The 16,721-nt window shown below is 61.2% G+C and overlaps 1 protein-coding gene across 3 annotated transcripts in view; it reads left to right on the forward strand.

The window, feature by feature from the left end:
* PLCG1 (phospholipase C gamma 1) overlaps nt 1–15,960 on the forward strand; it is a 35,677-nt gene extending 19,717 nt beyond the window's left edge. The window contains exons 3-33 of one of the 3 annotated variants that reach the window (XM_030843568.3): nt 461–613; nt 691–784; nt 927–974; nt 3,166–3,250; nt 3,345–3,428; nt 3,652–3,686; nt 3,905–3,977; nt 4,077–4,178; nt 4,366–4,484; nt 4,563–4,648; nt 4,728–4,848; nt 5,550–5,718; nt 5,832–5,954; nt 6,036–6,137; nt 6,218–6,405; nt 6,633–6,833; nt 6,905–7,024; nt 7,113–7,293; nt 8,057–8,134; nt 8,930–9,033; nt 9,212–9,308; nt 9,563–9,632; nt 10,085–10,242; nt 11,601–11,697; nt 11,790–12,014; nt 12,089–12,237; nt 13,084–13,198; nt 13,314–13,475; nt 13,585–13,673; nt 13,772–13,956; nt 14,125–15,960. In XM_030843568.3, coding sequence (XP_030699428.1) covers nt 461–613; nt 691–784; nt 927–974; nt 3,166–3,250; nt 3,345–3,428; nt 3,652–3,686; nt 3,905–3,977; nt 4,077–4,178; nt 4,366–4,484; nt 4,563–4,648; nt 4,728–4,848; nt 5,550–5,718; nt 5,832–5,954; nt 6,036–6,137; nt 6,218–6,405; nt 6,633–6,833; nt 6,905–7,024; nt 7,113–7,293; nt 8,057–8,134; nt 8,930–9,033; nt 9,212–9,308; nt 9,563–9,632; nt 10,085–10,242; nt 11,601–11,697; nt 11,790–12,014; nt 12,089–12,237; nt 13,084–13,198; nt 13,314–13,475; nt 13,585–13,673; nt 13,772–13,956; nt 14,125–14,167 — 3,656 coding nt within the window. In that variant the 3' untranslated portion in view covers nt 14,168–15,960. Of the gene's footprint in view, nt 1–460; nt 614–690; nt 785–926; nt 975–3,165; nt 3,251–3,344; nt 3,429–3,651; nt 3,687–3,904; nt 3,978–4,076; nt 4,179–4,365; nt 4,485–4,562; nt 4,649–4,727; nt 4,849–5,549; nt 5,719–5,831; nt 5,955–6,035; nt 6,138–6,217; nt 6,406–6,632; nt 6,834–6,904; nt 7,025–7,112; nt 7,294–8,056; nt 8,135–8,929; nt 9,034–9,211; nt 9,309–9,562; nt 9,633–10,084; nt 10,243–11,600; nt 11,698–11,789; nt 12,015–12,088; nt 12,238–13,083; nt 13,199–13,313; nt 13,476–13,584; nt 13,674–13,768; nt 13,957–14,124 lie in introns of all 3 variants that reach the window. The other 2 variants (XM_060285591.2, XM_030843567.3) reach the window with 2 other exon arrangements.
* The last annotated feature ends 761 nt before the right edge of the window (nt 15,961–16,721 follow it).

Here is a 16,721-nt window from a genome sequence, read left to right on the forward strand (position 1 = left end):
CCCGGACCGGGGCACAAACCCGTGTCCCCTGCATTGGCAGGTGGACTCTCAACCACTGCGCCACCAGGGAAGCCCTAGTTTTAGTACTTTTGTGTCAGGAAAGGGTCCTCACAGAACAGCCGTGGGTCCCCATTTCTCTTTGTAGAGTCCAGCTCTTTCCCAGGTCAGAGTGAACTGCCTATATTGTCACCGAGGGAAGGTACACAGGACGGAGATTCCTGTTCCCGCAGACACTCAGCTTTTAGCAGAGCTCTGTCCTTAGACTCAGCCCAGTTCTCTTCTGTACCCCAGTAGGACTGAGTGGTCTTGACTCTGCCCGCCTTCCCGGGGTGGGGGGGGTCTCTCTTTGTGGTCCTCCATGAGGAGAGTGTGGGAATGAGTGGGAGACAAGGCTGCCCTCGTTTCAGTGCTAACCCTGAGAGACCTCAGCCTGACCTTGACCTCTTCCCTGCCTTCCTAGTTGACATTCGAGAAATCAAGGAGATCCGCCCGGGGAAGACCTCACGGGACTTCGATCGCTACCAAGAGGATCCTGCTTTTCGACCGGACCAGTCACACTGCTTTGTCATCCTGTATGGAATGGAATTCCGCCTGAAGACCCTGAGCCTGCAAGGTGGGAGCTGAGGAGGTGGAGGAGTTAAGGGCAGCAGCCCCTGGCCCCAGGCTCAGCTCTTTGCCCCTTGCTCATAGCTACGTCTGAGGACGAAGTGAACATGTGGATCAAGGGCCTGACTTGGCTGATGGAGGATACGTTGCAGGCGGCCACACCCTTGCAGATTGAGAGGTAAGAACCCCCCGCAGACGTGCTTAGGGTTGGGGCATCGGGCTCTAGGGAGCAGGGCAGGGACTCAGGCCTCTGTGCCCAGAGCCTGCCTGCTGGTCTCCTCCCTAAGCCTGGGCCTCACTTCGGGCTTCTCTCCCTCCAGGTGGCTGCGGAAGCAGTTCTACTCAGTGGACCGGAATCGTGAGGATCGGTGGGTCCTGCGCTGTGGCTCTAGCCCAGCAGGGTGGGTTGGGGCCGCCAGAGCAATAGCCCACCTCCAGGCAGCTGCCTGGAGAACCGGAGGACCTGCCTCAAGCAGGGTGGGCAGGTGGTTCTGGCACAAGGAGCTTCCTGCAGAAAGCCCTCTGATGGCCTTGTGCGAGCTGGCAGGAGAGGCCAGGGACGATAAGCCACGTGCCCTGCCACTGTGGGCAGAGATAGGCGGTATAGAACTGGCTCTGGGTGTCCTGTAGTTTGTGTGTGGGGGGGGTGCTTTGAAGCTCACGGCTTTGAGGCCATGGTGTGACTACCAGAGGGGCTACAGAGAGGTTCAGGACAAAAGCTGGGTGATGCATGATGAGGACCGTTGACTGGGAGAGAGGTGGACACCACGGAGGGTGTTGAAGAGAAACATGACGTGACCCGGGTTCAGTTGTGCAGAACTGCTAGCTGCGCTTGGAGGGTCCAGGGCAGGTGGAGTGGAGAACTCAGGGAGCAACTCCAACGCTCTGGGTGAAGAAGACTGGGTCAGGGTGGGGTATTAGGAAGGGGTTGGATTTTGGCTAGGCTGTATTTTGAAGATAGAGCCCAATAGCATTTCCTAACAGATTGATTTTGGGGTGAGAGAGAGTTGAGGTTTACGGTAAAAAGCTTTTTGGCGTGAGCATCTGGAAAGGTGGAGTTGCCATTGACTGAGATGGGGAAGGCTGTGGGAGGTGCACACTTGAGTGGGTGAAGTTCTGTGATGCCCTTAGATGTTCAGGTAGAGATGTTGAGCAGGCAGGTGTGTAGAACGAGTTCAGGGGAGAAGTTGGGCTGGAGCTGGAACCTGAGGAGCACATAGGTGATATGGAAGGCCACGAGGCTGGTGATGCCTGGGGGTAACCTTGGCAAGAAAAGGGAAGGATGCTGGTGGCTGATCCCAGGCCCATGCTGCCTCAACACTGGGGACTGGGGAGGTGAGGAGAGGAGCCAGCCAAGGGAAGTGGCTGCTCTAGAGTTAAGAGGAAAATCGGAGGGTGTAGAGCCCTGGAAGCCCAGGGAAGAGGGGGTGGTCAGCTGTGCCCGGCCTTGTCACGTGTGGGGAAGACTGAGAGGTGCTCCTTGGACTCGACAGCACAGAGGTCGTTGGTGACCTTGAGGCAGGCAGTGGACAGTGGGGATGGGGTTCAGGAAATGAAAGGAGCCTGGGTCTCTCCTTTAAGGCACTGCTGTGAAGAGGAGCAGAGAAGGGGCAGTGGCTGGAGAGGAAGCAGGGCAGACAGGTGTTTGGGGGGGAGTGGTAACAATCTGCGTGTAATGCTGATGGCAAGGAGTCCACAGAAGGAAAGCTTGATGACGCAGCAAGTTTCCTAACCTGCCCAGTGAGGACCCTGACGGCCCCACCCCCGGTGACTGAGACCAGGCAAGCGCTTGCTGAACAGCACTGGCTGATAGATAGCAGGACTGCCCAGGGCAGGGCTGGACTCCTCAGGGAGTTTTGGTGCTGCCTGCCAGGCCCTTGGGCAAGAGAAGGAGGGGTGCCCACATTCCCCTCCCTGCCACCACCTCCCAGGAAAGAAGGCCTCCCTCTCCCAATTGTGTTCATCCTGTTGCCAGGCCCAGCATTGTCCTCTGCCCCATTCTTGGGCAGGGGTGCTTCCCTGTCAGACCCCGGGAGTGTGCTCCATTGCCAGCAGTGGTATTGGGCTGAGAAGGATCTTCCCCCTCCTCCCCTCGGAGGCCCTGACTCCCAGGGGCAGTGGGCGGGAGTCCTGTGAGCTGCCTGCCCCTCTCGGGGAGTTTGAGAATGAGGTGGAAGGAGCCTGGAGGTCCCGCAGTAGTGGCTGCCTCTCTCTGTCCTTGGGAGAGCTGAGGGCCCAGACGTGTGGGCTGAGCGGTGCTGGTGGGAGGGCGGCCCGAAGATGGGCTCCCCTTGCCCCGCCCTGACCCACTTTACTGAGGCTGGTGACCCCTCCTTGCCAGAATCCTAGACTTTCCTTTGCTCAGCTGAGGAGACCGAGGCCCAGAGAAAAGGAAGGGACTTCCTTTGGTTACCCCATGGTTCTGAGCCAGCCTCACTGTCAGGACTGCAAGTCCCAGAGTAGTGTTGTTTACCTGTTCAGCCCCAGGTGGACTCAGCCCACAGGTCAGAGGTCGTGAGAGGTGGGGTGAGGCCACTGGCGATGTCCTTGTTTCCTCAGTATATCAGCCAAGGACCTGAAGAACATGCTGTCCCAGGTCAACTACCGGGTCCCCAACATGCGTTTCCTCCGAGAGCGGCTGACGGTAAGGGCCGGTGGGCCGTCTGCAGGCGGGTGGGGAGGCTGGCTGCCCCAGGCCCTGCGGGAGGCCTGACCGGAAGTGCCGCTCTGCCTCGCAGGACCTGGAGCAGCGCACCAGCGACATCACCTACGGGCAGTTTGCTCAGCTGTACCGCAGCCTTATGTACAGCGCCCAGAAGACGGTGCATGAGCCACCTACCCCCACCGCCCCTACCCTGCTCTCCCACCCCAGCCCCGCTTGCCTCAGCCCTGCTGCCCTGCTTGGGGGCGATTGGGTGCCATTTCTCCAGTTCTTCTCCTCGTGAGACCTGCCCCTTTCTGTTGCCCCAGCCTTTCTTCCTGAGAGCCCCTTCCCCACGTGGCCTCCCAGGGGCTCTCATGCTGACCTGGTTCTGTCTCCTGCAGATGGACCTCCCCTTCCTGGAAGCCAGTGCCCTGAGGTTTGGTTTGAGTTGGGGAGGTGGGGTTCTCCGTGGGCCCCTTTGTCCCTCGCCTGGTTGATTCCCGATGCAGGTGGGAGGCAGCGGGGGCAGGGGAGCCCTGCTGGCCCCTTCCGGGCGGCTGTGCTGGCCGGGCGCTGGGCCCTGCCTTCCCGGGGGCCCCTCATTGTGGCCCACGCTAGCCAGCGGCCACCAGGCATTACCCTTCTCTTCCGCAGGGCGGGGGAGCGGCCGGAGCTCTGCCAGGTGTCCCTTCCTGAGTTCCAGCAGTTCCTCCTCGAGTACCAGGGGGTAGGATTGGGCTGGGGCTGGGCCAGGGTGCTGGCTGAGAGGGGCTGGGCTCACCACGGGATGGAGGCCCCTCACATGCCCCACCCTCCCACCCATCAGGAGCTATGGGCTGTCGACCGGCTCCAGGTGCAGGAGTTCATGCTCAGCTTCCTTCGAGACCCCTTGCGAGAGATCGAGGAGCCCTACTTCTTCCTGGATGAGGTGAGCCCTGCCCCTCACCCTCCATCGGGGAATCAGGGAGCAGACGGGCCCACGGACGCCCGGCCAGGTCCCTCCCGCAGTCCATCGTGCCCCCGACCTGGATTGAGCACTCTCTCCCGTGTCACCCTGTGCTGTGGCCCAGGGCAGGGGCTCATCCTGTCTTCTCTCCGCATTTGCTCCTGGGCAGTTCGTCACCTTCCTGTTCTCCAAGGAGAACAGCATATGGAATTCGCAGCTGGACGCCGTGTGCCCCGACACCATGAACAACCCCCTGTCCCACTACTGGATCTCCTCCTCGCACAACACGTGAGTGGCTCCCTTGGCCCACACCCGACCCCGGGAGGTGGGTCTCGCCTGACCACCTCGCCCTGCTTCCCTGTCCAGGTACCTGACCGGGGACCAGTTTTCCAGCGAGTCCTCCCTGGAAGCCTACGCCCGCTGCCTGCGGATGGGCTGCCGCTGCATCGAGTGTGCGTGGGGGCTAGGTTGGGCGGGGGGGCGGGGGGGAGGCCTGCCCGCTTGACTCTGGTCACCTTGCTTGCTCTCCAGTGGACTGCTGGGATGGTCCAGACGGGATGCCAGTCATTTACCACGGACACACCCTGACCACCAAGATCAAGTTCTCAGACGTCCTGCACACCATCAAGGAGCACGCCTTTGTGGCCTCAGAGTGAGTGGCGTGGCTCGGCTCCAGCTCTCTCCTGGGTCCCCTTGAATGTGCTACCCCCTCCCTGCCTTCCACCTCCTGCCACCTGCTGGAGCCCACCCTTCCCGAGCCATTCACTTCCTGCACGCTTGGCCCACCTGCTCACTCCATGGGTCTTTCTCAGCCTGTGGAACACAGTCAAGCTTTTCTCATCCTCAAAAATTAATTCCTTAACCCTGGGCTCACAAGGCCATTGTCCTGCCAGTTCCTTTCCCGTCACAATCCGGAGAATTGTCTGTGCTCCTTGTCTCTCACTCTGCAGTTCCTATTGTTCCCCACAACACGTGGTCACTAGTCTCTCCCACCTCACTGAGGGGGTCACTGGGGTCCCCCAGTAGCTAAATTTGGAGGCTGCTTGTCACCTCTCCTGACCTTGGGTGTAGGATGTCTCTCCTTGCTGATGGGGCAGCCTCCATGATGAGATCAACTCTGGGGACACCTGCCTGCAACAGTCCCAGCCGTTGGTTTCTGCTGCACCCAAAAGTGCCTCTCTAGACCCCTCTCCTACCCCCCACAGTGGCCAGGGCCTGCCTCTTCTCTGGGGTGACTACCCTCTAGAAGGGACCTTGGGCCCGAGGCTCCTAACACCTCACTCTGTGAGGGTCTGAGCCGTGACTCCTCGGAATTGCAGGATCTGTGTTACGCACTGGTCCCCCACCCTGCAGGTACCCGGTCATCTTGTCCATCGAGGACCATTGCAGCATCGCCCAGCAGAGGAACATGGCCCAGTACTTCAAGAAGGTGCTCGGGGACACACTCCTCACCAAGCCCGTGGACATTGCTGCTGACGGGCTCCCCTCACCCAGCCAGCTCAAGAGGAAGATCCTCATCAAGGTAGGGCTTTGGGGGCCCCACTCCTCCGCTCCAGCTGTGGGTCCAGGCCTGGGTGAGGAGGTGGGGCTCTGGGCCTGGGCCTGGGAAGCCATGTCGTGGCCTGTCCCACACAGCACAAGAAGCTGGCTGAGGGCAGTGCCTATGAAGAGGTGCCTACGTCCGTGATGTACTCTGAGAACGACATCAGCAACTCCATCAAGAACGGCATCCTCTACCTGGAGGACCCCGTGAATCACGTGAGCGCTGGGCCTGGCTGGGCCTGAGGGGCAGGGTGGTGAGAGCGCTCTGTTCACAGGCCTCGCTCCCGCCTCTTCCAGGAGTGGTATCCCCACTACTTCGTTCTGACCAGTAGCAAGATCTACTACTCCGAGGAGACCAGCAGTGACCAGGGCAACGAGGACGAGGAGGAGCCCAAGGAGGTGAGGGGCTGGCCCAGGGCCGGGGGCCGGGCTGGGGTCAGAGTCACCGAGTGTCTCTGCTGTCGCCCTCTGCCTTGCAGGCCAGTGGCAGCACAGAGCTGCACTCCAACGAGAAGTGGTTTCACGGGAAGCTCGGGGCAGGACGGGATGGGCGGCACATTGCCGAGCGCCTGCTCACAGAGTACTGCATCGAGACCGGGGCCCCCGACGGCTCCTTCCTCGTGCGCGAGAGCGAGACCTTCGTGGGCGACTACACCCTCTCCTTCTGGTAACCCTCCCAGCGCGTGCACACGTGGATCCGACGCCGGCAGGGGAGGCCAGGTCCCACAGTGCGTCACGCGCACACACGCTTGCAGTTAGCGCGGAGCCCCTAGAGGGCCGCCCCCACCTGAGCCGTCCTCAGGGTGTCTCCTGCTTGAGGCCTGGTGCCTCGCCGCGGGTGGAGCGTGGCGTGTGGCCCGGCCTGCTGCTCACTGCCTCCCCGTGTCCCCTCAGGCGGAACGGCAAAGTCCAGCACTGCAGGATCCACTCCCGGCAGGACGCAGGGACCCCCAAGTTCTTCCTGACTGACAACCTCGTCTTCGACTCACTCTATGACCTCATCACACACTACCAGCAGGTGCCCCTGCGCTGCAACGAATTTGAGATGCGCCTCTCAGAACCCGTCCCGCAGACCAACGCCCACGAGAGCAAAGAGTGAGGGAGGGGATGGGGACGGGGCAGGAACCCGGGGGTGGTGGCCGGGTCTGACTCGGGCCCGTCCACAGGTGGTACCACGCGAGCCTGACCAGAGCGCAGGCCGAGCACATGCTGATGCGTGTCCCCCGGGACGGGGCCTTCCTGGTGCGGAAACGGAATGAGCCCAACTCCTACGCCATCTCCTTCCGGTGAGGGGGTCCCCCTGGGGTCTGGGGCGGTGCGGGCACGCCTGGTCTGGGCTGCCCTGACCCTGTGTGGCTGTTCGGTCCCTGTCAGGGCTGAGGGCAAGATCAAGCACTGCCGCGTCCAGCAGGAGGGCCAGACCGTGATGCTGGGCAACTCAGAGTTCGACAGCCTCGTGGACCTCGTCAGCTACTACGAGAAGCATCCCCTGTACCGCAAGATGAAGCTACGCTATCCCATCAACGAGGAGGCGCTGGAGAAGATCGGCACAGCGGTGAGAGCCTGGGAGGCAGGGCGGGGCAGGCCGCACCTGACGGTCCCGGGGTGCTGTGGATGTGGGGAGCAGAGAGGCCCGGGGGCTGCTGGGAGGGCCAGCTAGCCCAGCTGGAGCCAGGAAGGCATCCTGGAGGGAGTGGCCTCTGAGTGGCATCTACAAGGACAGGCACAAGCTGGCCGGGTGAAGAGGTGGGGGCAGGCGTCCAGCAGAGATACCCGTGGGCCAGGATGTGGGGTGCGGAGGTCCTAGGGCTCACACGGGGAGAGGGTCTGCCCGGGGCTGGGCACAGACCAGACTCTGTCCCCAGGGCAGGGGCGCATAGGCTACAGAGGCGCGGCTGTGGAGGGAGACCAGTGAGGGAGGAAGGCAGGGCTGTGGGGCGGGGCCCCAAGGGCTCTGGGCCAGGGGTGTGGCCCTGGGGAAGAGGAAGGGGTCCAGCGCAGAAGGTCCACTTGAGACTCTTGTCCTTGGACCTGGGTGGCCTAGGCGCGGGCTGCCGCCTGCTGAGGCTGGGGTGTGAGAGAAGTGTGCTGGGGGCCTGCGGCAGGCGCAGGGGGGCTTCAGGAACCGAGACTTTGGAGCCGTGGGCGCAAGGGCAGAGAGAGGAGGGGTGAGGCCAGGCCCCTGAGGTTGGGGGACCCTGGCGGACCAGGTGTGTGAAGGCAGCAGACTTGGTCCGGTGAGGAGGGGTGGGGACACGGAAGCCAGCAGCCTCTTTCCCCTCTGGGCGTTAACAAAGCCCCTTCTGTCCCGTTTCCAGGAGCCCGACTATGGGGCCCTGTATGAGGGCCGCAACCCCGGCTTCTACGTGGAGGCGAACCCCATGCCGACTTTCAAGGTGCAGCCTCGGGCTCTGGGCGCAGGCAGCTGGGGAGCATCTCCAGCTGCCTGGGGCTTGCATTCTCTGCTCAGGGCCACCTGCGGTCTTTGGGGAGAAGTGGTGTTGTGGTCTTCCGAGGCCAGAGAGGGGGTGAGAGGTGTGCGGTTGGTGTACGACCGCGTCTCTCCCGGCGCCGACCCCTCCCCAGCCCTGTTCCTGGGGGTCCGCACCGCACCCTTCCAGACTACTCCCTGGGTGACCCCTGTTTTCTCCCTGGGGGCAGTGGGGTGGGGGTGGGGCACGCTGGCCAGAAGACGGTGTTCTCTGCCCCTCCCTCCCTCCCCTTATGGAGCTCTGTCAGGGCTTTTTTCTAAGGGGTAAGGAGCTGTGCCCTTTACCTCACCCGCTTTCCTCAGCAGCCATGGAGCCTGGGAGAAGATTCCTTCTCCTACTTTGCAGATGAGGAATGATGGGGTCCCAGGCACACTGCAAGCCTTCCGGTCCCAGAGGAGGCACTCAGCACCCGCAGACACTCCCCTCCTAGCCTCCTGGCCTGGCTCCTGGGGCCCCGGGCAGGGGCTTGCAAGGTTCTCCCTGGACCCTGAGGAGCTTCCCTGGCAGAGGCCCTGCTCTCCTGTTCCATCTGCCCTGGAGCCTCCCACAGGCCCGGGCTGAGGACGGTAGTGAGGCTGGGTCACTGGTGGTGGCGCCTGAGCCCCAGCTGGGCAGCCCCAGCGCATGTGCATGCGGCCACAGGTCAGGAGAGGAGGCGGAGGGCCTGTCTGCTTTGACCGGTGATTCTCTTCCCTGCAGTGCGCCGTCAAAGCTCTCTTCGACTACAAGGCCCAGAGAGAGGACGAGCTGACTTTCACCAAGAGCGCCATCATCCAGAACGTGGAGAAGCAGGAAGGAGGCTGGTGAGCCAGCTGAGAGCCCGTGGTGCGGGGCCAGGCATCCTGGGTGCCGGCGGCGTGGACAGTGAGAGGGGCTTGGGCGGCACGGGCCTGCACGGGCCCCGAGGTGTACCTGCAGGGCTGCCTTCCTCTGGGGGGGTTGGGGTGGCTGCTAGGGGTCAGCATGCTGCGGCTTCCCCAGGTGGCGTGGTGACTATGGTGGGAAAAAGCAGCTGTGGTTCCCGTCGAACTATGTGGAAGAGATGGTCAGCCCTGCGGCCCTGGAACCTGAGAGGGAGGTGAGACCAGAGCCCCGTTGGTGGGACGGGGCTCCCGTCCCCAGACTCCCTTCCTGTGCACACGCCGCCACGGGCAGGGTCAGCGTGCCTGTGCGTACACAGCCCCTCAACGTGCGGTCCTGTCTGCCCCGCCGAGGCCGCGGTCTCTGATAAACGTGGGCCACGCTCGTGCATTCACACGCTCGCTTGTCAGATGTATTTCCCATGTGGGCACAGTGGGCTTGCTGACCGTCCGTGGGCTTTGCCTTCCGCAGCACTTGGACGAGAACAGCCCCCTGGGGGACTTGCTGCGGGGGGTCTTGGATGTGCCGGCTTGTCAGATAGGTGAGCCCCCAGCCCCTTCTCTGCCCCTTAGGGTCACGCAGTCCCTGGTGGCCCTGTTCAGGCCCCAAGGGAGAAAGCCAATGGCCGGACCCCTAAAGGCTGCCCTCACCCTGAGCTCTCCCTATTCCTGGATACACTCTTGACGCCCAGGCTCCCTTCTTCACCCCTGGCCTTGACCCCTGCGTGCTCGCCCTGCGCAGGCGCTGTGGAGGGTGCCACTGGCGAGCTGAAGCCCAGGGTCCTGATGGGCTGGTCCCTGGGTTGACAGAGGCTTGGGGACAGGGTGGGGATGGGCTCGCGGCCCGGAGTGGCAGCGACTTATTGCTGGTCTGCAGCGTTCTCAGCTGTGAAGCGGGCCTGGCAGAGCAGTGCTGCCTCCTCACGGGGTGTGGGGTGGGGACTCAGGCACGTCTGTCCCCAGCTCTGCGCTCCTCTCCCTCCCTCCCTCCCAGCCATCCGTCCTGAGGGCAAGAACAACCGGCTCTTCGTCTTCTCCATCAGCATGGCATCGGTGGCACACTGGTCCCTAGATGTGGCTGCCGACTCACAGGAGGAGCTGCAGGACTGGGTGAAAAAGATCCGGGAAGTGGCCCAGACTGCGGATGCCAGGGTGAGAGCCTGCCAGTGGCCCTCAGAGCAGCGGGGCAGCCCCGGGTGGGCAGCCCCCGCCGCTAGGCAGGGATCGGAGGAAACACACGTGGTCGGCGGTATGGCATGTTGAGGGTGTGTTGAGTTTGAGGTACCTGTGGGACGTCCAAGTGGCCCTGCTCAGTGGGCTTTTGGATACCAAGGGCAGAGGTGAGAGGACAGGTCGTGGGCTGGAAGCAGGAGTGGGTGCCCAGGGGCTTAGGGATGAGGTGGTATAGGTTGGGAACCAGGTGTGTGACCTTCGAGGATGTAGGTTTCAAGAAAGAGAGGCAGAGGGGTCTGATGCGCAGAGGGCTGCAGAGCAGACAGGCAGGGTCCGAATCTGAAAGTGCCTGTTGGAGTTGGCAGCAGCCGTGTCAGGTCGTGGTTGGGTGGGATGGCAGTGGGCATCACGGAGCGTGGAAGACAAGGGCGCAGCCTCTGCCGGGCAGGATGGTGGAAGAACGCGGAGCCCAAGCTGGGTCGGAAGGACCAGCCTCTGGAGGAGGGAGGCTCTTCCACTGAGCCTGGGGCAGAGGAGGAAGTGCTTGCCAAGGTGTGGGAACTCCTGCTCAGTGCCACTGCAGTCATTTGGGGTGGGGTGGAAGGCCTGCAGTACACACCTGTGGCTGCTTTGGAGAAAGGACACCCACGAGCCAAGCCGAGAGGGCTGGGTGCTGAGGATTCTGTCAGAGCAGGGCCCGGAAGGACAAGGCAGAAAGGACCAGGAGGTTGAAGGGATGGCTCCTGAGGTCTGGGCTGAGGGGAAGGAAGAGTCTGAGAATAGGAGCCCCTTCTGGAAGGAAGTGGGCCTCCAGGGGTCAGAGGACGGGATGGGGGCACTTGTGAGTGGGCCTCCGTAGCTGAAGTCTGGCCACAGCGAGTAGTAGGTGGTTGTGTTGAGTGAGTGAGGGGAACTGAGGGGTGAGGCTTCTGGGCCAGGGTGGGTGGGAAGGACGACGGTCCTTAGGACACAGAAGATAAGCCCGAGTCCCCAGCGAGGTCACAAGGAAATGGGGAGGCGGCCTGTGTGCCTATGTGAGGGAGGCTTGGGTACTGAATGGTCACAGCATCTCTGCAGGTGCATCCAGCTCAGGGCCCTGGGGTGTCACTGGGGCCCGGTTGGTGGTGAGGATTCCACTCTCCTAAGTCTTGGAGAGCATGTGTCCTCAGGGGCAGGGAGGAGAGAGTACGTTTCTGGGGTGAGACTGGGGACAGACAGTGGGGTCTGGAAGGTGTGGGTGGGCATGCCCCAGGTGGCTGGGGGCTTCCCTCTCCTGGTGGGGGGTAGGGAGGGGTCCGGAGGGGTCCTGCCTGGGCTCAGGGCCTGTGTGTCACCAGCTCACTGAGGGGAAGATGATGGAGCGGAGGAAGAAGATCGCCTTGGAGCTCTCCGAGCTTGTCGTCTACTGCCGGCCTGTTCCCTTCGACGAAGAGAGTAAGGGTCTGGCCCAGGGGCAGTGCGGGGGTCTGGCCCCCAGCAGCGCCCGGGTGGGCGGGCTCTGTGAGCTCTCTCCCTGTTTGGCCCAGAGATCGGCACAGAACGCGCCTGCTACCGGGACATGTCGTCCTTCCCGGAAACCAAGGCCGAGAAGTACGTGAACAAGGCCAAAGGCAAGAAGTTCCTCCAGTACAACCGGCTGCAGCTCTCCCGCATCTACCCCAAGGGCCAGCGGCTGGACTCCTCCAATTACGACCCCTTGCCCATGTGGATCTGTGGCAGTCAGCTGGTAGCCCTCAACTTCCAAACCCCAGGTGAGGAGGTGGCCCATGGGGCGGGGTCCTGCCGGGCAGCTGGGCTGGAGTCCACTGTAACCCGGCTCTTCCAGACAAGCCTATGCAGATGAACCAGGCCCTCTTCCTGGCCGGCGGGCACTGCGGCTACGTGCTGCAGCCGAGCATCATGCGTGACGAGGCCTTCGACCCCTTTGACAAGAGCAGCCTCCGTGGGCTGGAGCCGTGCGCCATCTGCATCGAGGTGGGAAGGGGGCGCTCTGCTGGGCTCCTTCCAGCGTCCAGGCCGGGGTGCTGGTTAATGCCATGGGGCAGGGGGCACTGGACTGTCCTGGAGTTCGAGGAAGATGTAACTGTTTTCTGAGGTGGGCGTGTAGCTACCAGCCTCCCCCGTGGGGCTGGGCTCTGACCAGCACAGGCTGGAGGCAGCTGGCTAAGTGTGGACAGTGCTTGGCACTAAGGAGTCGGGCTATCCAGTAAGGCCAAGCCATGGAGAGCCACTGCCTGGCAGGAGTGGGCAGAAGACAGGCAGGAAGCTAGTGCCAGTGGTGAGCTAGCGGCCCACCGGCAGGAATCGGCTAGATGGTACTTAACTTCCTGGAACGGGGCTTGAGTGAGACGGAGGCCCCCTGCCGCCCCTCGAGGTCCCGGGGCTCGCTCTGTGGTCGCACCCTTGAGGCCCCTGGTGAGCAGCCGTGATGTGGGCAGCTTGGTGCTGTGGGGTTCAGGTGTGGGGCCTGAGCAGTCTTGGAGGGAGGAGTGAGGACGGCGTGGGGTGAACCAGGTTTCTTCCGGAGAGGAGCTATTTTTTTTGTTCTAGGGGGAAGTAATTTTTAAATATTCATGTTAAAATAGACATGGATTTCATGTGGAGTTGACTGCAAAAACTCACGTGAAAATTTTGGTTAAGGCTAGGACTTCTTCAAAGGAACTTCTGCTGCGGCAGCTGCCTTTAGAGCCCTGATGACTTGAGGGACTTAGTGGGCAGTGTCCTTGGGGCCCAGCAGAGGGCGCACTGCCTCCGCTGGGTAGTGGGGACTTGGCATGAGTTGGAAGGACCATCCTGGGCCCATCTTTGCCTGCCTTACAGGTGCTGGGGGCCCGGCATCTGCCGAAGAATGGCCGAGGCATCGTGTGTCCTTTCGTGGAGATTGAGGTGGCCGGTGCTGAGTATGACAGCACCAAGCAGAAGACTGAGTTTGTGGGTGAGTCTCCTCCCCGCTCACCATCCTCATCCTCCAGGGCACTGAAGGCCCCTCCGCACCTGTGATCCGTCCTCTCCTGGCAGTGGCCTGAGGCCTTTTGCCCTTGCTTTCGCAGTGGACAATGGACTGAACCCCATGTGGCCAGCCAAGCCCTTCCACTTCCAGATCAGTAACCCCGAATTCGCCTTCCTGCGCTTTGTGGTGTATGAGGAAGACATGTTTAGTGACCAGAACTTCCTGGCTCAGGCTACCTTCCCGGTGAAGGGCCTGAAGACAGGTGAGGACCCTTCCTAGAGACTGTGCCCCCCGCCCCGAGATCTGGCTTGTGGGTGAGGGGGCTTTGCTCGCCTTCCTCTTGGGCTCAGGGCCAGGCTTTCTCCTCCTAGGATACAGAGCTGTGCCTTTGAAGAACAACTATAGTGAGGACCTGGAGTTGGCCTCGCTGCTCGTCAAGGTCGACGTTTTCCCTGCCAAGGTACCTGCGGCCAGGTGGGGCGGGGCAAGTGCCGGGCCCAGCCTCACCGGGGGCCAGTCAGCCGCTGACCCCCTGTGCATCTGCCCCTGTTGAAGCAGGAGAACGGCGACCTCAGTCCCTTTGGAGGTGCGTCCCTGCGGGAGCGGGGCTGCGACGCCTCGGGCCAGCTGTTTCACGGCCGGGCCCGGGAAGGCTCCTTCGAAGCTCGCTACCAGCAGCCATTTGAGGACTTCCGCATCTCCCAGGAGCATCTCGCTGACCATTTTGACAGTCGGGAACGAAGGTGAGGGGGTGGAGGCGAGGTGGCCAGTGTGCAGCCTGGAGGAGGGGGCCTGAGACGGGAAGGAGTGGCTGGTCCGCCTTCGGTTCCTCTCCCTCCTGTTGGCCTGTGGGCTGTCCCCCTGGGCTGTAAGGCTCGCTGCTGGTAAGGACACTCTCCCCTTCCGTCCAGGGCCCCGCGAAGGACTCGGGTCAATGGAGACAACCGCCTCTAGCTGTGCCCCAGCCTCGTTGAGAGCAGCGGGTGCTGTGCACCTCACGGAGGGCCGTGGACTGGGTTCCTGGGAGGCTGCCTGCGTGGCAGCCTTCCTGGCCTTGCCGCCTGGAGCCTGGATTCCAGCAGTGGACGCTAGACGGAAAGCATGCCGTTAATGAAATGTATCACTCACTGTTCGGGGCCTCCACGCCCCAGCTCTGGGTGAAGGCAAAAACTGTACTGTGTCTCGCATTTAAGCACACGCATCTGGCCCTGCCTTCTGGAGATGGAGCCTTCCATCTGTGGGACCAGGACCACGGCCGCAGCCTCTCAGAGAGAGAGGCTGCCTCAGCCGGCGGCATGGGAGGCTCTGAGGGACCACTGACATTCCTGAGAGGAGGGAAGGAGGAGCAGCTTTGCTGGGCTAGGGCGACGAAGTTTACATAGTCCCGCAGCTTTAAAACCACAGCCGGGCAGGGAGGGAGGGTACGTGTTCCCGCAGTTCGGCCCTGGAGCCAGGGCGGAGGAGCAGAGGGCCTGCCTGGCGAGGAGGACGCAGCACAAGGGCACATTGCCCACGACCAGGAGCACCACCCAGCCTGACAGACGCGGGGCCGCGTGGGCAGCTGGGCTGTGGAGGGTTGCCCCGAGAGGGCCAGCGGAGGAGGCCGAGCCCCGGGGTGCCACCTGGAGCGGGGACAGTGACGACGTGCCCAAGGCCACAGCAGCACCCCGGGGCCATGGGAGGACGAGGGCCCCGGGGCTGGACACGCTGGGCTGTGGCGCCACCTGCCTGCGGCCTGGACGCAAGCCTGAAGCACCCGCTCACCAGGGTGGACCTGTTCGTGGGCGCTGGATGTGCTGGGCGGCGACTCCTCCCACGTGGTCAGCGAGGACGTGCCTGCATTCACGCCACGGCCCCCGAGATCCACAGCAAGGCAACAGCTTGGTCAGGACGATCGGCGCCGGTGGGGCCAGAATGGAAAAGCAGGTCACCAAGGCAGAGGTCAAGCTGGGCACTGTCCCCGTACGTTCAGGAAACTGCTGCACACAAGTAACGTGTCCTCCCTCAGCAAGGCGCCCTCTGCAACCCCAGCAGGCTGGCTGTGACCCCCAAATCAGACCGAAGACCACTTCTTTCCCTGTTGCATCGAAAGACCTTGGATCTGAATCTGCCGGATGACAGTGCAAGGGGACGCTGTCTGAGATGATCGCAAGTATTTGTGAAATCATCAATCAAATCCTGTTAATAGACGTACATGATGTTGGAGTATGGAATTTTAAAGTTTATTTTTTGCACACTCTATTTCTCGCGATCTTCATTACTTCACATAGGATGTATGATTTTCTACGTCTTCCACTTTGACCTGAAAGCTGCTTGGTGAGGGGATTGGGGAAGCAGAATGAATGAACTTATCTGTGCACTGTGGCAGAACTGTTATTTTTATGGATTTTACAGCTCAACTAACAAACAGTGTTACCTTTTCAAGATTTATATATACTCTTCAGAAGAACCACTGAGCCGTTAAAGCCTTGTTGTTATTCGAGCCTAATAGTGATTCCGTTTTCTATAGCTTACTTTTAGGATAGACAGTAAATTATTTAACATTATATTAAACTTTCCATATCACGGACTGTAAACCGAAGGAAATTATACAATTTCTGAGAAAACGTATTGATTTATTTAAACTAATTCTGAAGTTGTATTTGAAAAGTATGACCTCACAGTCAGCTGTCCATAGCAAACATGTCTATATATGGTTGCCAACGTTTGGTTTATAATTTAAATGTTAATAAAAATTTTAAATTTTATTGGAAAAGCTTTCCTTCTGAAAAGGACTTTAACAATTAGAATTATTTTTCTTCTCCATGGTACTGTAATGACATTCTGCTCCCCACCCTTGGATGGAAATGTCTGTGAGGAGCAGTGGTGGGCTGCCTGCCCTGCTGGCAGGGGTTGATCTGGGATGTTAAGCACCGTCAGGAATGGGCGAGGCGGGGTGGGGGGGGAGTGGGGAGGAGAAGACAGAGCAAAGCCTGTTCTGGGATGGAGGTTTCTTTAAAGGCAAGGAGAACACAGGATGCTTTCCCTCAGGAAGGAAAGAGGGATTAAGGAGCTGCCGGCCTCGTGGGGGACAGGCAGCCGGCTGCTGAAGGGCACTCACTGTTACGCTCAACGGCAGTTTCTGTCCAGCTGGTGAGAAGACCCAAGGAAGGCGATGGAAGCTTGGGGAGGACAGAGGCCGGGGTCCAGGCCCGTGGGCGTGAAGGTGCTTCAGCACAGCCAGCGTTCAGCTCACGCAAACCCGCTGCCCGCCCCTGGGCACAGGGCTGGCCGTTCGCAGCTCTGTTGCCCTCTTAAGAGCTAACTAACTGTCTGTCAGATAAATTACCCTCACGCCCTTTACCCTCTAACTTGTTCTTCTGGAGGCTCGGCAAAGCCTGCTGCTGTCGGGAGACTTGTCACCTAGGGATGCTTGCCTGGTGGTTATCCTGCAGTAGAAGCAGGTGAGGAGTTTCTGTTCACCTCCCAGGTCCAGCAGATCTTCCCTCTGGGCTACCGGGAGGTGTGA

Source organism: Globicephala melas, chromosome 15, assembly GCF_963455315.2.
Source record: "Globicephala melas chromosome 15, mGloMel1.2, whole genome shotgun sequence".
NCBI lineage: Eukaryota > Metazoa > Chordata > Mammalia > Artiodactyla > Delphinidae > Globicephala > Globicephala melas.